The following is a 19,653-nucleotide window of genomic DNA, read 5'->3' on the forward strand; positions in this document are numbered from 1 at the left end:
GATGATCAGATTGACAGAGCCATTGGCATGCCATCACTACTCCACTCAGCACTATGCCAGTGCCAGGATCCATCTGTCCTGTCCCATTCTTCCCTGTTCTGGCGCCATGGCCAGCATTACACCCTTGTACTATTTGACAGTACTAACTCCCTGGCACCGCATTACCAACCTGCTGGCACCATTGTGCCAACCTCCTGGCACCGCAGTACTAACCTTTTGGCACCACAGTACCAACCTCCTGGCATCGTAGTACCAACCTCCTGGCACCGCAGTACTAACCTTTTGGCACCACAGTGCTAACCTCCTGGCACTGTAGTACTAACTTCCTGTCACTGCAGTATTAATTTCCTGGCACTGCAGTACTAACCTCCTGCACAGCAGTACCAACCCCCTGGCACCGCATTACCAACCTGCTGGCACCGCAGTACCAACCTCCTGGCAATGCAGTACCAACCTCCTGGCAACGCAGTACCAACCTCCTGGCACCGCAGTACCAACCTCCTGGCAACGCAGTACCAACCCCTTGGCAACGCATACCCATGTACAGTGTGTCACTTTTCAGCTTGACCGATTCTTTTCACCTCTTTATCTTCATGAATCTCCAGTCTCACTTTTCCAACTGCTGGCAGAGAGCAAGGTTTCTCATGCCAAACCTGACGACCCCCCCTCTCTCTTTCTGTCTTTCTTTCCCTCCCTCTCTTTCCTCCCCACTCCCTCCCTCCCTCCAGGATGCCCAGGTGACGTGCTTCATGGAGTCGTGTCCTCCGCCGGTGGAGTGCCAGGAGCCTGTGAAGCTGAAAGGATTGTGCTGCCCCGTGTGTCTCAACCAAGGAGAGGGAGCAGCCAGTAACAGCCAGACCCAGACAGGAGGCCAGGCGCTGGGTAGCCCTCATCACGTATAACCCTCAGGGGCACCGTGCCCTAGTGTCTGACACACACACATACACACACAGAAGGAGAGACCCTGACGGTGCGCTTACCTAACAGCCACCTGCACCCAATTGCCTCGTTTTTTAAATTGTTTTTAGAAAAATCATAATTTGTATTATTTTGTTATTTTGATTGTCATGTCCCCATGGCCAACGAACTGCCTGAGGCTTGGTTTCAAATCCACTGGCAACAGGAGAGCAGTCACTATGGATCTGCTTCCTTCTGGAAGGATGAATGGATGGATGAATATTTGGATGGATGGACAGATGGAAAACCCCCCTTCCTCACTCAGGGGCCTCCCATACAGGGCCTCAGATAGAGGTCTCTGATCTGAAGTGTTACCTCACCACTGCATTTGAAGGTCCCACAAAGTGGCTGAAACAAATTTGTTGTGAAAAGAGGTGGAAATGGCACTGCAGCCATTAGATCGACCATGGGTCGACCATGTTGTCTCAAAACGCTTTCTCAGGTTAGAGATGCCGGAAAACTGGTGCTAATTTTCCCCTTTGTCTTAATGATTTAGTCACTAAATACAACCCTTCAAAGTATTATTATTATTATTTTTTACAATATGCAAAGCAACAAATATACACTCATTATGTGCCTTTTGTTCTTTAAAAAAATCACATTCGAGACATTTTATGTACTAAATTACTTCTGCTTTTCAAAATGTTTATGGTGCTTTATATCATATTATGAATATGTATTTTCCCTTTTGTATCACCTGCTAACATATGAAGATAATGTGAAGCCCTACAAAAACCTTTTACAATTCAAAGATATCTACTGATTTTTACCTTATCACATCTGTCTTCAATGGCAACTGTTGGTGAACTAAATAACATCTGGTATTTAGATATGTTATCTCCTCCTCAAGGCAATGTCAACCTTTTACAAACTTGAGGGGTGTTGGTTGGAGTTGGGGCTTGGGGTTGGGTTGGAAGGGGAGATGTTCCTATTTGGCTCAACCGCTCTTTACTAGGAGGCATAATCATTTTCTTCTCTCAAGGTGTAATGCTTTTTCACACTCCATGTTGTTAAAGCAGTGAAAGGCCATTTGTTACCACTGTAGAGATGTAGTCATTTTTGTCCCAACGTTTTCAGTGTTCGCCCCCTCTTTCAGTGCCTACTGCTAACCTACCACAGCAGTACTCTGTCCTACCCCTAGTGTCCCGTATACCCCTCTCTCCAGCATTAGCCCATACTCACACATAGACATTAAAGGACTGCAGCCATACCTCCCTAACTATCTCGTGCTCTCATAACCGAACCCACAGCTTCTCAGCTCCAGTTTACTGAAGGACACTCACTCACATGCATTCCTTTCCTCCTTCCCAAGCACTCAGCCCATATGATGTAACTATTCTCCTCTGTGTGCTGAAGAGTTGTGTGTGTGTGACCGATCACCAGGTCTCTGTAGTTTTAATGCAGGTGAGAAACCTTGCCTGGCTCTCATCTCTTAGGTTCCTAGGAGACGATGGATATGGAGGTGAGGTGACATCATTTGGCCGGGTGTGTGAAGCGCAGACGTCTACCTCTCTGAACCCCATTCCTCTCTAATGCAAGCCAGATGGGAGGGGAGGGTGGAATGGGAGATGGTGTCAATCAAATATCTGGTGCTGCTTTATTTTCTGGAGGCTCCCTACTGTTACAAATCAGCCAACAGAGTGTTTCCCATTGACGGACACGCACACACGCACACACACACACACACACACACACACACACACACACACACACACACACACACACACACACACACACACACACACACACACAGGCCCATTAATCAGATACAAGTATGTACAGTATGCTGTTGGGGTTTGGGGTTTCTCCAAGAATGTCAAGGCAATCATGTAGTTGTGGTGGAGCTCAATAGCAATGTTGGCACATTGGTATCATACCACATGGAATACATGCTGCATTATGTATTGTAGACCCTTCCTTTCTCCTCCCTCTACTTTCCTCTGCAGTACCTTGGCTTTTACTCCTGCTTCTCTCTGTGTGTGTGTGTGTGTGTGTGTGTGTGTGTGTGTGTGTGTGTGTGTGTGTGTGTGTGTGTGTGTGTGTGTGTGTGTGTGTGTCTGCGTCTGTATATGCATGCAACCCCAGGTTTGGCTCCCATTGCACTGTGACCTCACTTCCTCTGCATCGCTGGTTGTCATGTCATCTTCAGCCATGTTGTAATGAGTACCTTTCGTCGTTTTTTAAATTTTCATTCTAACCCTCATGTTACTGGTCTCCCCTTTGTTCCCCAAACCCCCCACTGTCACCAGAATGCACTGCTCTGCAAGACTGAACATGCTTTACCTACACTGTCCCAAAGTGAGTGGTCAAAGTGGATCCCTATCTGACAATTGTATTGTAAGGTTGCCAAAGAATTGTTTGCACTGTAATGTATGCCTCTCAACAATAATAAAAAATAGGCCACATTTGAAATACAACCGCCATGTTTGTTTCTGTTATTTCCCTGGTGGGTGCTGCTACTCTCGTTCCCAAACAGTGGCATTATGGCTAAACATGTACAATACTGCCTCGTGTAAAGAAGATTGATGACGGAGCTGCTACTCTCTGTAGATACATTCCCAAACAGTGGCATTATGGGTAAACATGTACAATACTGCCTCGTGTAAAGAAGATTGATGATAGAGTTGCATGTCTTAAGGCCTGATCCAGTCGTTGCCCAATGCCATCCATCCTGCACTGTACTATGTAGCCATTCCTAGTCAGTTGTAATTAGGCTTTTAGACGTGAATGAAGAACACGAGAGTCATGTTTGATGAATACCTGTTCTAGTGGAAACCCTATCCCCTGTGTAACTACGGGAGATCTGTCTGTCTGTCTGTGAGTGTCTGTGTTGTGGCACTGTGGGGTTAAATATAACTATATTACTGGTTAGAGAATGGCTGTGTTTTTATTTCTCTCTAGTTAATTAGTCTCTAGAATTGTTATGGTTTGGGAACCACCAATGTCTTTGGTTACCTCATCTGGAGGGCCAATAGTTGTTCCTGATCATGTGACCTGACCAGGAAAAACTCCAGACCCTAGTTATAACCTGTAATAGTATAAGTTCTGGAGATGTTCCTTTGTCGGAGCTAACAATCCCTTTTGAAACCTGATGTAATTATAGATTTCATCACATCCTCATCATAGTTTGTCAATTTTTCTCTCTGCATTTGTCTGGTGCACAGATGTTCTGTTTTCATGACGTACCATGAGTGTTGTAAACAGACCAACAAGCATCAGAAAGCTCCTTTAACCAAACAGGAGGCAGCTGTTGTTTACTGAATGACTTCTCCTCCATTGATCATCAAACATTAGTAACATTGTCCATAGATCATCATCTTCCCATCGGTGCTCTTGAATGTTGTTATGATCTTTTCAACCAGTGTTCTCTTAAAAAGTACATTTATTTTGAAATAGGATGTCTGATGCAATGATTTATTTTGGCTTTTACAAATGCTATCCCAAACATTGTGTCTGGATTATGTCTTCAACAGTCTGTCCCTGGATTACCTTCAACACCTAACCCCATTTGATCCTGAAACACTGGAACAAATAGTCATTGGGACTACAATTACTTTATAATGAGCAAGTAATGAGTGAATGGAAAGTTATCTATGATGCTGAACCATGACAGAGTTTTGTTCAAATAAGCTCGTCTTGACACAAAGCAGTCTGCATGATGTCCACTCCTGTCTTTTCTCTGAGGCCTGTTTGAACCAAGTGGTCTCTTTTTCTGTCTGTCTCTGAATTTCTCTCTCTCTCTCCTTCTCCGATCATCCATCTATATCTCTCTCTCTATTCTTTATTCCTTCTGTCTATTATTGGTATCTTCTCAGAGGAGGTCCTGATCCTTGTCCTCCCTCCGGTGGAAGCTCCTCTCAAAGTCAGAGAGATGGAGGGAATGAAACTGGAGGTGGACTTGAGGTTTCCAGTGGCGGGCCAGATCCCAACATGGGACCAACCACTCCATAGACATCCTCAGAAGTCCCACCAGTGGTGGTGCGTGGGTAAAATCAGTGGGGAAGCCAGGAAAAAAATGTGTTGTGATAATTGCGTTGTTTGCTCTATAACCGGTCAGTCCATATGCCTTTGCCACTGTGATGTATAGGCCTAAGGCAGAGACAATAAGAAGACACAGTGGCAGAATACATTCAACCACACCTGTGTTTCATCACAAAACCAGAGACGCTGAAGTTCACAAAGCATATTGTCCGGTTTTGTCCACAACACAAAGCATATTGCATGTAACAAACAGTTACATGACCTACAGCATGGTCAAGCAAGTTAATGTTTCCAACATTTTTGGACTACTAAACAACTATTGATTTAGAACCATGGAGAGTTACCGCAAGTCACAAAGAAAACCTCCACTATTCCAGCATCATTTCAGCAAAATTGACTGTGAAAGTTTCAACATCATAAAATCACCTGTTTACTTTAATACAGTGACAAACTAAAATATACCAAAAACTATTTAATCCAATCAACCGAAGCTAAATATGATGTGGCTGATAATGGCACTGATTTCTGTGTGTGTGTGCGTGCGTTCATGCAAGTTGACTCATACTACACCAATGCCATCCTCCTCTCTTTCATGTTGCCGAAACAGTCTATGACTCTGTCATGCGGTACACGCTTTTAGTTTTTGTTGTCCTAGGCTACCTGGCTAAAATGTTTGCTCGCTAGCCTAACTTCCTTTCATGGGCAACAATGAGCCAGCTAGTTAACATTAGCTTACTACATCTAGCTACATGTTGAACTTCCATCCTCTCAGGTAAGGGGCACAATGTATGGATTTATTGTTTGAATGGTCAGAATCGCCGTTATAATCATTGGCCTGTACGGAGAATTAAGTAAAACCACAAGACCAAATCCCAATCTCAATCCAAGGCTAATTAAGGAAAGGGACAATTTTAGCTAGCTAGCTAGCCACCCGAGAACGACAACACAATGAGAATAAACAATTCCGTTTGTTTCTGTCAATTACGTTTGGCTTTTGATGTGATTGATGTGAAGCCAAATCCAAACTGACTTTCAATGATTCAGTTTAGCTCAACGCAGATTGGCTATTATTTTATCAAATCAAATTTATTTATATAGCCCTTCATACATCAGCTGATATCTCAAAGTGCTGTACAGAAACCCAGCCTAAAACCCCAAACAGCCAGCAATGCAGGTGTAGAAGCACGGTGGCTAGGAAAAACTCCCTAGAAAGGCCAAAACCTAGGAAGAAACCTAGAGAGGAACCAGGCTATGTGGGGTGGCCAGTCCTCTTCTGGCTGTGCCGGGTGGAGATTATAAGAGAACATGGCCAAGATGTTCAAATGTTCATAAATGACCAGCATGGTCCAATAATAATAAGGCAGAACAGTTGAAACTGGAGCAGCAGCACAGCCAGGTGGACTGGGGACAGCAAGGAGTCATCATGTCAGGTAGTCCTGAGGCATGGTCCTAGGGCTCAGGTCCTCCGAGAGAGAGAAAGAAAGAGAGAAAGAGAGAATTAGAGAGAGCACACTTAAATTCACACAGGACACCGAATAGGACAGGAGAAGTACTTCAGATATAACAAACTGACCCTAGCCCTCCGACACATAAACTACTGCAGCATAAATACTGGAGGCTGAGACAGGAGGGGTCAGGAGACACTGTGGCCCCATCTGAGGACACCCACAGACAGGGCCAAACAGGAAGGATATAACGCCACCCACTTTGCCAAAGCACAGCCCCCACACCACTAGAGGGATATCTTCAACCACCAACTTACCATCCTGAGACAAGGCTGAGTATAGCCCACAAAGATCTCCGCCACGGCACAACCCAAGGGTTGGGGCGCCAACCCAGACATGATGATCACATCAGTGACTCAACCCACTCAGGTGACGCACCCCTCCCAGGGACGGTATGAGAGAGCCCCAGTAAGCCAGTGACTTAGCCCCTGTAATAGGGTTAGAGGCAGAGAATCCCAGTGGAAAGAGGGGAACCGGCCAGGCAGAGACAGCAAGGGCGGTTCGTTGCTCCAGAGCCTTTCCGTTCACCTTCCCACTCCTGGGCCATACTACACTCAATCATATGACCCACTGAAGAGATGAGTCTTCAGTAAAGACTTAAAGGTTGAGACCGAGTTTGCGTCTCTGACATGGGTAGGCAGACCGTTCCATAAAAATGGAGCTCTATAGGAGAAAGCCCTGCCTCCAGCTGTTTGTTTAGAAATTCTAGGGACAATTAGGAGGCTTGCGTCTTGTGACCGTAGCGTACGTGCAGGTATGTACGGCAGGACCAAATCAGAGAGATAGGTAGGAGCAAGCCCATGTAATGCTTTGTAGGAAGCCAGTGTAGGGAGACAGGAAGCCAGTGTAGGGAGACTAGCACTGGAGTAATATGACACATTTTTTGGTTCTAGTCAGGATTCTAGCAGCCGTATTTAGCACTAACTGAAGTTTATTTAGTGCTTTATCCGATTAGCCGGAAAGTAGAGCATTGCAGTAGTCTAACCTAGAAGTGACAAAAGCATGGATTAATTTTTCTGCATCATTTTTGGACAGAAAGTTTCTGATTTTTGCAATGTTACGTAGATGGAAAAAAGCTGTCCTTGAAATGGTCTTGATATGTTCTTCAAAAGAGAGATCAGGGTCCAGAGTAACGCCGAGGTCCTTCACAGTTTTATTTGAGACGACTGTACAACCATTAAGATTAATTGTCAGATTCAACTTAAGATCTCTTTGTTTCTTGAGACCTAGAACAAGCATCTCTGTTTTGTCCGAGTTTAAAAGTAGAAAGTTTGCAGCCATCCACTTTCTTATGTCTGAAACACATGCTTCTAGCGAGGGCAATTTTGGGGCTTCACCATGTTTCATTGAAATGTACAGCTGTGTGTCATCCGCATAGCAGTGAAAGTTAACATTATGTTTTCGAATGACATCCCCAAGAGGTAAAATATATAGTGAAAACAATAGTGTATGTAATTTGTTTATCAAGGGAGGCCAAATGCTCGCTGGCTTCGCTTGCATTCAATGCTACAGGTGGCAACAAATTCATACTCTTTTGACCAGACTGTCACGGCTGATGAAAGGAGCGGACCAAGGGACAGCGTGGTTAGCGTAAATGTTCTTTAATTAAGCAGAGACACCGAACAAAACAATACACACTACAAAAATAAAACCGTGAAGCTTAAGGCTAAGTGCCATAAAGAAAGTCACCTTCCCACAAACACAGGTGGGAAAAAGGGTACCTTTTTGGTTCCCTATGTATGGTTCCCAATCAGAGACAACGACAGACAGCTGTCCCTGATTGAGAACCATACCCGGCCAAAACATAGAGATAGAAAATCATAGAAACACAAAACATAGAAATGAACAACACAACTCACGCCCTGACCAAACAAAAATAGAGACATAAACGGGATCTCCAAGGTCAGGGCGTGACAGTACCCCCCCAAAGGTGCGGACTCTGGCCGCAAAACCTGAACCTATAGGGGAGGGTCTGGGTGGGCATTTCTCCGCGGTGGCGGCTCTGGTGAGGGACGTAGACCCCGCTCTACCTCTGGCTTGGCCCACTTAGGTGGCGGCTCTAGAGTGGGGACCCTCGCCGCCGACCCCGGACTGGGGACCCTCGTAGCGGACCTCGGACTGGGCACCCTCGTAGGGGGCCCCGGACTGGGCACCCTCGTGGAGGGCCCCGGACTGGGCACCCTCGTTGTGGGCCCTGGACTGGGCACCCTCGTTGTGGGCCCTGGACTGGGGACCCTCGTTGTGAGCCCCGGACTGGAGAGCGTCGCTAAAAGCTCGGGACTGAAGGGCGCCTTTGGAGGCTCCGGACTGGAGGGCGACACTGGAGGCTCCGGACTGGAGGGCGTTGCTGGAAGCTCCGGACTGGAGGGCGACACTGGAGGCTTCCAGCGACTGGAGGGCGTCGCTGGAAGCTCCAAACTGGAGGGCGCCTCTGGAGGCTCCGGACTGGAAGGCACCTCTGGAGGCTCCGGACTGGAGGGCGACACTGGAGGCTCCGGACTGGAGGGCGTCGCTGGAAGCTCCGGACTGGAGGGCGACACTGGAGGCTCCGGACTGGAGGGCGTCGCTGGAAGCTCCGGACTGGAGGGCGACACTGGAGGCTCCGGACTGGAGGGCGTCGCTGGAAGCTCCGAACTGGAGGGCGACACTGGAGGCTCCGGACTGGGCGCAGGCACGGGACTCACCAGGCTGGATAGACAGACAGGAGATCTGGCTCTGGGAGCAGGCACAGGACTCACCAGGCTGGGGAGCCCTACTGGAGGCCTGGTTCATGGAGGAGGCACAGAATAGCCCGGGCTGTGCGGGAGCACTGAAGATCTGGTGCCTAGCCTTGGCACCACTCTTCCAGGCTGAATGCCCACTCTAGCCCGGCACCTCCAGAGCGCAGGCACAGGTCAATCCGGACTGTGGGGGAGCGTTGGAGCTCTGGTGCTTGGCACTTCCACCGCTCTTCTTAGCTGCATGCCCACTTGAGCCCTGCACGTGCGGGGAGCTGGGGAAACCGTGCCTAGAGCCGGCGCAGGACTCACCGGGCTGTGGAGGCGCACTGGAGGTCTGGAGCGCCAAGCTGGCACAAGACGTGCAGGGCTGGGGAGGCGCACAGGAGGCCTGGTGTGTGGGGCTGGCACAGTCTTCACCAGACGGCTAGCACATACCTCAGGACGAGTATGGAGAGCTGACTCAGGTGACATCAACTCGAGGACATGCTCCGTAGGGCGAATGACCTGCCTCATGCACCAACACAGCAGCTCTCTCTTAGCTCTCTCCTCCAATCTCCCCATTAACTCCTTCACTCACTCCCTTCACTCCCTTCACCCACCTCCAATTTCACCCCGACTGGCTCTGGTTCCATGCTCGGCTCCGCCGTCTGCCCCGTGTGCCCCCTCCCCAATCATTTTTTGGGGGCTTTCTCTCTTGGCCACGCTGCTTGGTCCTTTGGTGGTGGGAAGTTCTGTCACGGCTGATGAAAGGAGCGGACCAAGGTGCAGCGTCGTGAGCCTACGTGTTCTTTAATTAAGAAAAGACGCCAAACAAAACAATACACACTACAAAACAAAACCGTGAAGCTTAAGGCCATAAAGAAAGTCACCTTCCCACAAACACAGGTGGGAAAAAGGGTACCTAAGTATGGTTCCCAATCAGAGACAACAACAGACAGCTGCCTGTGATTGAGAACCCTACCCAGCCAAAACATAAAGATAGAAAATCATAGAAATGCCCAAGGCGTGACACAGACAGCATCAGACAGATGGACTACATATACAGAGACAGAGGGGCCTTGTTTTGCTCACTCAGATTCTTTCTACAGTGAGATACATTCAGCCTCTTGCGAATTGAAGGAAAATTATGAAAGCAAGACGAAAGATTATTATTTATTATTTTGGGGGGTGGGGGAGCCTGGCTTCCCTTTACATGAATGGATACCAACCACTGGGTCCTCAGATAGGAGGCCCCCTAGAGGGCATGTTGGGGGGAGGGAATCACCAGCATGTGGTCTCTCTCTCCCATATCCCTTCATAGTTTACTCTTTCCGGTATCTCCCATAGTCCTAGTCCCTGCACGCACTGAAGCCTCTCTCCTGGCCACTTAGCACTGAGCTAAGCCCCAATGTTGACTTTGGGACAGGGTGAGATTATGTAAGCGAGGAAGTGCTGTAGGTGTTCCAGGCCTTTCCCCAGACATAGCCAGATGGTGTGAAGCAGACAGACAGACCTACAGACAAACACAGGACATCTCCCATACCCTACACAGCCTGCAGCTGCACAGCTCTGGCTCTCCACAGCCTCGACTCTACTTTCTTAATCAAGACCTGGAATTTAATTTGGAAGACCGGGTTTCTGTATTGCCTGACCAAGGTGGGAGTTTTCTTCCCACCCTCCCTCCCTCTCTCCCCAGGAACGTCAGTCTCATTCTCTATGCCAGGTGATGAAAGGGAGAAGAACTCTGGATCCTGCTGTTAGCTTCAAAGCACCAGGGACTTTGATTGGTTGTCATCCAGCTGTAGCCTTTTATTGTTTTCCAAAATGGCACGAAACCCTTTTTTAGTGTGTACTGTATGTACAGTAACTATGTTGGTTTAATGTTCTGAGGGAGAATGTCATTAGATCTGATTTGGCACAGAAAGCGGACTAGACGAGACTCGGGGGAGAGGAGCTCTTGTTAGCATTATATGGCAACATACATTCCTTTTTCCAGTTCAGGCCTTGATTACATTTCCAGATTTTTTGTCACTCCCAATGTCGGTTACAGTAATTAGATTTACGGCCGAAACTTGAACCCAGAGAGAGTGCTACATCTGACCCATTCCCCCTTCCTCCCTCAGGATTTTCAGCCCTATGCAAATGCCAACTTTCTTTCCGTAGTCTATTAATCCTAATTGCCTAAACAGAATATATCCTGTTAACCTAACTGCAAAAACAGGTCAGTTTTCGAGGACGGGGAGTGTTCTGACATTAGATACAATCTTCCACTGAGCGATAGAGCTGGGGGAGGGAGGGGGGCTAGTGGTGGTGGTGGGAGGAGGGAGAGGTACATGAAGTAATTGTTGTCGTTAAAAACAAAGCTAATCTTGTCTGAGGAGTGACTGTGACTGACTTGCCCTGCATTCCTCCAACAGGGCTCAGACTGTGCCAGTAATAATCTCCTGCCTGCCTGCCAGGCAGAGCTCCTAATAAGCTCTCCTTTCCTAGGCCTGAAATGGCCCTAATAGGCCCAGCCGGAGAGGGAGAGAACCAATAAAAAAAACAGAGACAGGCCAATCCCTTCTGCAGCAGCAGACGGGACAGGTCCGACTGCAGTACACCTTCTCATCCACAATCTGGAGGAATGTGAGATACTGGGTTGATAAAGGAGAATAGACTGTTTGTGGGAAATGTTGTGTTTTGAGGTGTGAGAATTGGAGAAAGGATGAGAGTGCCAAAGTGGTTTGGAAATGTCTCAGTTGTCTCAAACCTGTGTGAAGCTTTTACAGAGGGAATTCAGTTGATATGTAAACACATTTCCCTTCACAGGCCAAGCCAGATCCCCTGTCAGGAGGATCGTGTTGTCGGGTTGTCAGGTATCAAACACTCAAAATAAAATGTATTACACAGTCTATTCTTTCTGTTGGTGTGCGCCAGTAGACCAGTAATGAAACTGGATCTTGTGTCACCAACCCCTGGCTGTCAAACTCTGCAATATCACAAGAGTCAATAAATATTGTATCCGATCCTCTCCCACTTGTTTTCTATGGCAACTCTCCTGTTGGCTTTCTCAGTTTGCTCTCATACTGATATGATAACAAAGGGCGAAGATCAGGCCAGAGATTAGCCGGTGTGTGTGTGTGTGTGCATCCCGTTTTAAGATTGCTCCCAGGGATGGATTCTGCAGACTAGAAAAACACTTCTTCAGGAGATGACATCACTCCGAGGGTCAGGCGGGCTGATTTATGGTTGGCCAATGGTGCCTGGAAAAGGTAACACACACACACACACACCGTATTTTAATTACACACTGCTCCAGGTTTCTCAGGCCGTTGGTCTTTGCCATCATTCCTAATTAATGAGTTAAGTGCTACAGATGTAAAGTGGTGTAAAGTACTTAAGTAAAAATACTTTAAATTACTACTTAAGTAGTTATTTGGGGTATTTGTACTTTACTATTTACATTTTTGACAACATTTCCTTTTACTTCACTACATTCCTAAAGAAAATAATGTACTTGTTACACCATACATTTTGCCTGACACACAAAAGAATGTGTTACATTTTGAATTCTTAGCAGGACAGGAAGGTGGTCCAAAGGGTGACACATATATCGAGAGAACATCCGATAGTGCCAATAGTGTGCAAAGCTGTCATCAAGGCAAAGGGTGACCACTTTGAAGAATCTAAAATCTATTTTGATTTGATTCACACTTTTTTTGGTTACTACATGATTCCATATGTGGTATTTCATAGTTTTGATGTCTTCACTATTATTGGAACCCTGAAATTAGTAGGTGAGTCCAAACTTTTGACTGGTACTGTACATATACAGTGCATTCGGGAAGTATTCAAAACCCTTACATAAGTATTTAGACCCTTTACTTAGAACATTGTTGAAGTGCCTTTGGCAGCGATTACAGCCTCGAGTCTCCTTGGGTATGACACTACAAGCTTGACACACCTGTATTTGAGGACTTTCTCCCATTCTTCTCTGCAGATCCTCTCAAGCTCTGTCAGGTTGGATGGGGAGCGTTGCTGCACAGCTATTTTGAGGTCTGTTCAGAGATGTTCGATTGGGTTCAAGTCCGGACTCTGGCTGTCGCTCCTGCGTTGTCTTGGCTGTGTGCTTAGGGTCGTTGTTCTGTTGGAAGGTGAACATTCACCCCAGTCAGGTCCTGAGCGCTCTGGAGTAGATTTTCATCAAGGATCTCTTTGTACTTTGCTCCGTTCCATCGATCTTGATTAGTCTCCCAGTCACTGCCGCTGAAAAATATCCCCACAGCATGATGCTGCCTCCTCCATGCTTCACCTTAGGATTTGTGCCAGGTTTCCTCCAGGTGTGATGAGTGGCATTCAGGCCAAAGATTTCAATCTTGGTTTCATTAAAACCAGCAAATCTTGTTTGTCATGATCTGAGAGTCCTTTAGGTATTTGTATTTATTATGGATCCACATACCAAAGCAGCAGCTACTCTTCCTGGGGTCCAACAAAATTAAGGCAGTTTATACAATTTTAAAACTTTACAATACATTCACAGATTTCACAACACACTGTGTGCCCTCAGGCCCCTACTCCACCACTACCACACATCTACATGACTAAATCCATGTGTATGTATAGTGCGTATGTTATCGTGTGTGTGTGCGTGTGCGTGTGCGCCAAAGTTTGACAGCCCGCTTGGCAAACTGAAAGCGGGCTGTCATGACCCTTTTAATGAGGAGTGGCTTCCGTCTGATTGGTGGAGTGCTGCAGAGATGGTTGTCCTTCTGGAAGGTTCTCCAATCTCCACAGAGGAACTCAGGAGCTCTGTCAGAGTGACCATCAGGTTGTTGGTCACCTCCCTGACCAAGGCCCTTCTCCCTCGATTTCTCAGTTTGGCCTCCAGGAAGAGTCTTGGTAGTTCTAAACTTCTTCCATTTAAGAATGATGAGGCCACTGTATTCCTGGGGAGCTTCAATGCTGCAGAAATGTTTTGGTACCCTTCCCCAGATCTGTGCCTCGACACAATCCTGTCTCGGAGCTCTACGGACACTTCCTTCGACCTCATGGCTTGGTTTTTGCTCTGACATGGACTGTCAACTGTGGGACCTTATAGACAGGTTTGTGCATTTACAAATCATGTCCAGTCAATTGAATTTACCACAGGTGGACTCCAATCAAGTTGTAGAAACATCTGAAGGATAATCAACGGAACATGATGCACCTGAGCTCAATTTCGAGTCTCATAGCAAAGAGCCTGAATACTTGTGTAAATAAGGTATTTCTGTTATAAATATTGAATACGTTTGCAAAAAATTCTACAAACCTGTTTTTCGCTTTGTCATTATGGGGTATTTTTTGTTGATTGATGAGAAGAAAAAATAAATCAATTTCAGAAGAAGGCTGTAATGTAACAACATGTGGAAGAAGGGAAGAGGACTGAATACTCTCCACATGTACTGTGTAGATAGATAGAGAGAGAGGAAAAATATATATATACAGTTGAAGTCAGAAGTTTACATACATCTTTGCCAAATACATTTAAACTCAGTTTTTTGCAATTCCTGACATTTAATATTAGTAAAAACTCCCTGTCTTAGGATCACCACTTTATTTTAAAGATGTGAAATGTCAGAATAATAGTAGAGAGAAGCTTTTATTTCTTTCATCACATTCCCAGTGGGTCAGAAGTTTACATACACTAAATTAGTATTTGATAGCATTGCCTTTAAATAGTTTAACTTGGGTCAAACGTTTTGGGTAGCCTACAAGCTTCCCACAATAAGTTGGATGAATTTTGGCCCATTCCAACTTTGGAGGTATGCTTGGGGTCAATGTACATTTGGAAGATCCATTTGCGACCAGGCTTGTCACGTTCTGACCTTTATTTCCTTTGTTTTGTCATTATTTAGTATGGTCAGGGCGTGAGTTGGGGTGGGCAGTCTGTTTGTTTTTCTATGATTTGGGTATTTCTAGGTTTCGGCCTAGTATGGTTCTCAATCAGAGGCAGGTGTCATTAGTTGTCTCTGATTGAGAATCATACTTAGGTAGCCTGGGTTTCACTGTGTGTTTGTGGGTGTTTGTTCCTGTCTCTGTGTTTGCACAAGATAGGGCTGTTTTGGGTTTTCACGTTTCTTGTTTTGTTAGTTTGTTCATGTGTAGAGTCTTTATTAAAGAACCATGAATAGAAACCACGCTGCATTTTGGTCCGCCACTCCTTCACCACAATAAAACCGTTACAAGGCTTTAACTTCTGATGACTGATGTCTTGAGATGTTGCTTCAATATATATCCACATAATTGTCTTGCCTCATGGCGCCATCTATTTTGTGAAGTGCACCAGTCGCTCCTGCAGCAAAGTACCCCCACAACATGATGCTGCCACCCCCGTGCTTCACGGTTGGGAGGGTGTTCTTCGGCTTGCAAGCCTCCCCTTTTTCCTCCGAACATAACGATGGTCATTATGGCCAAACAGTTCTCGTTTTGTTACATCAGACCAGAGGACATTTCTCCAAAAAGTATGATCTTTGTCCCCATGTGCCGTTGCAAACTGTAGTGGTAATGTCTGGCTTTTTTATGGCAGTTTTGGAGCAGTGGCTTCTTCCTTGCTGAGCGGCCTTTCAGGTTATGTCGATATAGGACTCGATTTACTGTGGCTATAGATACTTTGTACCTGTTTCCTCCAGCATCTTCACAAGGTCCTTTGCTGTTGTTCCGGGATTGATTTGCACTTTTCGCACCAAAGTACATTCATCTCTAGGAGACAGAACGCGTCTCCTTCCTGAGCAGTATGACGACTGTGTGGTCCCATGGTGTTTATACCTGCGTACTATTGTTTGTACAGATGAACGTGATACCATCAGGCATTTGGAAATTGGAAATTGCTCCCAAGGATGAACCAGACTTGTGGAGGTCTACAATTTTTTTTCTGAAGTGTTGGCTGATTTATTTTGAATTTTCCATGATGTCAAGCAATGATGCACAGAGTTTAAAGGTAGGTCTTGAAATACATCCACAGGTACACCTCCATTTGACTCAAATTATGTCAATTAACCTGTCAGAAGTTTCTAAAGCCATGACATCATTTTCTGGAATTTTCCAAACTGTGTAAAGGCACAGTCAACTTAGTGTCTGTAAACAATTGTTAGAAAAAATACTTGTGTCATCCACAAAGTAGATGTCCTAACCAACTTGCCAAAACTATAGTTTGTTAACAAGAAATTGGCAGAGTGGTTGAAAAAACGAGTTTAAAGGCAATGTTACCAAATAGTAATTGAGTGTATGTAAACTTCTGACCCACTGGGAATGTGATGAAAGAATAAAAGCTGAAATAAATCATTCTCTCTACTATTATTCTGACATTTCTCATTCTTAAAATAAAGTGGTGATTCTAACTGACCTAAGACAGGGAATTTTTTACTAGGATTAAATGTCAGGAATTGTGAAAAACTGAGTTAAAAATGTATTTGGCTAAGGTATCTAAACTTCTGACTACAGCTGTATATATTTATTTACTCTTTGCATTATTATTACTATCTGCTAGTTGTATTCATCTTTATATTGTGAATTTCTGTACGTTAGCAGAGAAATCTATAAAAACGTTTTTTTTAAGGGTTCAGAAGTTTGTAATTTCCACGTTGAAATTTCAGACTTGTTTTTCCCTTACAAAAAAAATCTATCAACGCTTCAACATTTTCAATGTATTATAATCCACAAAATAATTCACATTTCCTGTTGCTTCAGGATTATTTTCCTGCTGTAGCAAACTCAAATTTAGATCCTACATCTCTATACATGAAACGCTCTAATTCAGCTCAGCCCAAACGCACACCTCTCTGAGCACACTGGTTCTGAGCATCAGAACATCAGTTAAGCATGACTGATTTCCACATTTGAAACAGGATCAAGCCAGGGTTACTTGTTTTAATATACCAAGTGGTTGTATTTGTGTATTTTTGACAGAACTCCCCAACACACACACTCACACATACACCTCCCTTAACATCTGGTGGTCCTGGAACATCCAGTGTTTCGGTGTGTTCACTTGAGCTGCCTGTAGTTGACTGTCCCGTCGAGAGGTTGGCCTTTATTGTCATGAATCTTACCCCGGAGGCAACTCTGCGGTGGTCACTAGATGGCACAGACACTAAATAATAAAATCTGATTGTAAACCTAACCCTAACCTTAACCACACTGCTAACCCTAACCTTAAATTAATACCAAAAGCAAACTGGCGGAAATTGCTCTGTTCTGCCACCAGGGCAAGATTCATTCAAATAAATGTCAACCTGCGTCCCGCTGATAGTCCAGGGGAACAGAGATTTATTCCGTGCTGGAAAGTAAAAAGGTTTAGAAGGACTCTATTTTTGCAAGCCTGGCAGCGTCATTTTGTATGCATAGCCCATCTCTCTGTGGAAACATCTGACTGCCAGCCAGCTAGCCATACACACACAGACACAGACAGACACACATATCCCTCTACCTCCCATCTACGCGGGAACATGGTGACTAGACAATCCCTCAGGCATACCAGAGCTCATGGAGACAGGAAGGAGCACCATGTCGTGTCCAGCACATTTCTCCCATACAGCACTTACAAACACACACACACTACTGTCAAACAAACGCCTCTAAAGGATGGGAACCCGGGAAGTGTGCATCGCCCCGGCTCCACAACATCCCCTTTCCACAAAACAAGCGGGCAGCTTGTGTAAATGTCATGTTGGCTTGGAATTTAAAAAACAATGTTTTCTCTTCAGGATTGGTCTGGGGGACCCCCCCTACCCCTGCTCAGTGGATCAGACACAAGTTTCAAAAACACACACACACACACACACACACACACACTTTGCATATATGATACACACCCATCCTTGCACAAAGGCTACAATCAGTATGAAAGGCAACTGAGTTGACTAGGTAGCCCTCTGCCGTGGGCTGCACTTCCTTTTATTGTGGTCAAGGATCTCCGCTGCTGATAAGGGCAACCCAAAACAGATGTTGTATCTCTGATGACCGGGAGGGGGATATGGACTTGACCTGGATATGACCTGCCATGCAGAGGGGTACCAGAGAGAGAGAGAGAGAGAGAGAGAGGTCCCTTTTTCCAGATAGCTCTCTCTGTCTCTCTCGCGCTCTTTTTCTTCACCACTGTGCTGCTGCACCTGTTTTGCCACTCTGGTTCGGGGGGCTGAGTCCTGGGGTATATCCGCTCCTAGCAGGCAGAGGATCAGTCCTACTGGGCAGCACCTGGAGGAACTCTGCTGGATCTGAGCTGAGACCTTGTCCCCTGGATAGGGCTGGTCCTCTTAACTGGGCCTGTCTAACTAATGGGCCACAGGTGGATTGTTCTGTGGGAATGGTTGTGAGGTATGTTGCTGCCTGAGATTGTTCGCTGCTACCACACTCTGATCATTACAAGCTCATTTGGCTTTACAGGGGTTGTATTCCTGTGTCAATCTCCCTTTTGCAGAATAGGCTATGTCAAGATTATACTTATTTAACCATGGAATATGGATATGTGACTAAACTGACAGGCAGGAAAGCAAGATACTATACTGGATGAATGGAATACTACCCTGCTACTGATAGTATATTATGTATGGTTATGTATTCTCATTGCTGGGTAAATATGCTCATGTATTATTTTAGATATGTTGCTGTCTGGGGACATCCAGTGGAGCATTCAGGAACTGGTCTTTAGTGCAGATACACAACCCCAGCCTAGGGCACCACTGGTCATTCTTTAAAAGTGCATCCTTTCTTCCTCCCTTTTTTGAAGTAATCTCTGCTATGTGTCAACAGATCTCTACAAGTGCATATAGGGGCAGAGGTAACACAAGGTCGATTTGGAATTGGGCATATGCATAGCCTTCTTCCTCAGTTTCAAATGTTTTTTTATTCTGTTTTGTTTCTTAGGAATGCGATCCTGGTAGCCTACTGGTAGTTGATGCAGAGTCTTTACCAGACAAAGTCAAATTAGGATGTGTCAGTTATCCCGTGAGAGCCTTTGTCCCGGCGATATCGTTGGTACATCACGGGTGCACGCTAGGTACGCGGGTCCTGTGGCGATTTTAGAATGTAATCTTAGTGGAGCAAACAAAAAAATAAAAATAAAATGATGCATGCCAGCGAAGGTGCTACACAATACAACACTAAACAATACATTAATTTCACTATAATGGTGACAAATGGTGCCCACAAACTGTTAGGGCCTACATAAAGCTCTCCCAACAGCAGAGTCCCAACAGCAGTCCCAAAACCTTACCAGTGCTACACTTGGCTATCAGCCGAGCCTTGTCTGGCAGCGAAAAAGTTCATTCAGCCTCATTTACTGCCTTTAAAAAAAACATAGCTGATATGGCTGACTTGCTTAAACAAATGTTGTTTCTACCGACAATTGAGATGTACAAACTATGGCATAAGGGAACGACGAGCGGTTAAGAGGCATTCCGTAATTTCGATTAAGGCATTAATGATCGAGCTAGGACGGACATTGTCAATATAACTATTTGTTCAGCACTTTTGAAATGTACAGTGACAGAATT

The 19,653-nt window shown here is 45.5% G+C and overlaps 2 protein-coding genes across 3 annotated transcripts in view; both read left to right on the forward strand.

The window, feature by feature from the left end:
• Window positions 1–3,374, forward strand: part of LOC112262195 (peroxidasin) — an 80,074-nt gene extending 76,700 nt beyond the window's left edge. For both annotated transcript variants that reach the window (XM_042330113.1, XM_042330114.1), the window contains one exon: window positions 729–3,374. In XM_042330113.1, the coding sequence (XP_042186047.1) occupies window positions 729–902 (174 nt within the window). In that variant the 3' untranslated portion in view covers window positions 903–3,374. The remainder of the gene's footprint in view (window positions 1–728) is intronic.
• Window positions 2,408–19,653, forward strand: part of zgc:113142 (uncharacterized protein LOC503524 homolog) — a 46,998-nt gene continuing 29,752 nt past the window's right edge. The window contains exon 1 of the mRNA XM_024437901.1: window positions 2,408–2,419. Coding sequence (XP_024293669.1) covers window positions 2,408–2,419 — 12 coding nt within the window. The remainder of the gene's footprint in view (window positions 2,420–19,653) is intronic.

This window comes from Oncorhynchus tshawytscha, linkage group LG11 (genome assembly GCF_018296145.1).
Source record: "Oncorhynchus tshawytscha isolate Ot180627B linkage group LG11, Otsh_v2.0, whole genome shotgun sequence".
NCBI lineage: Eukaryota > Metazoa > Chordata > Actinopteri > Salmoniformes > Salmonidae > Oncorhynchus > Oncorhynchus tshawytscha.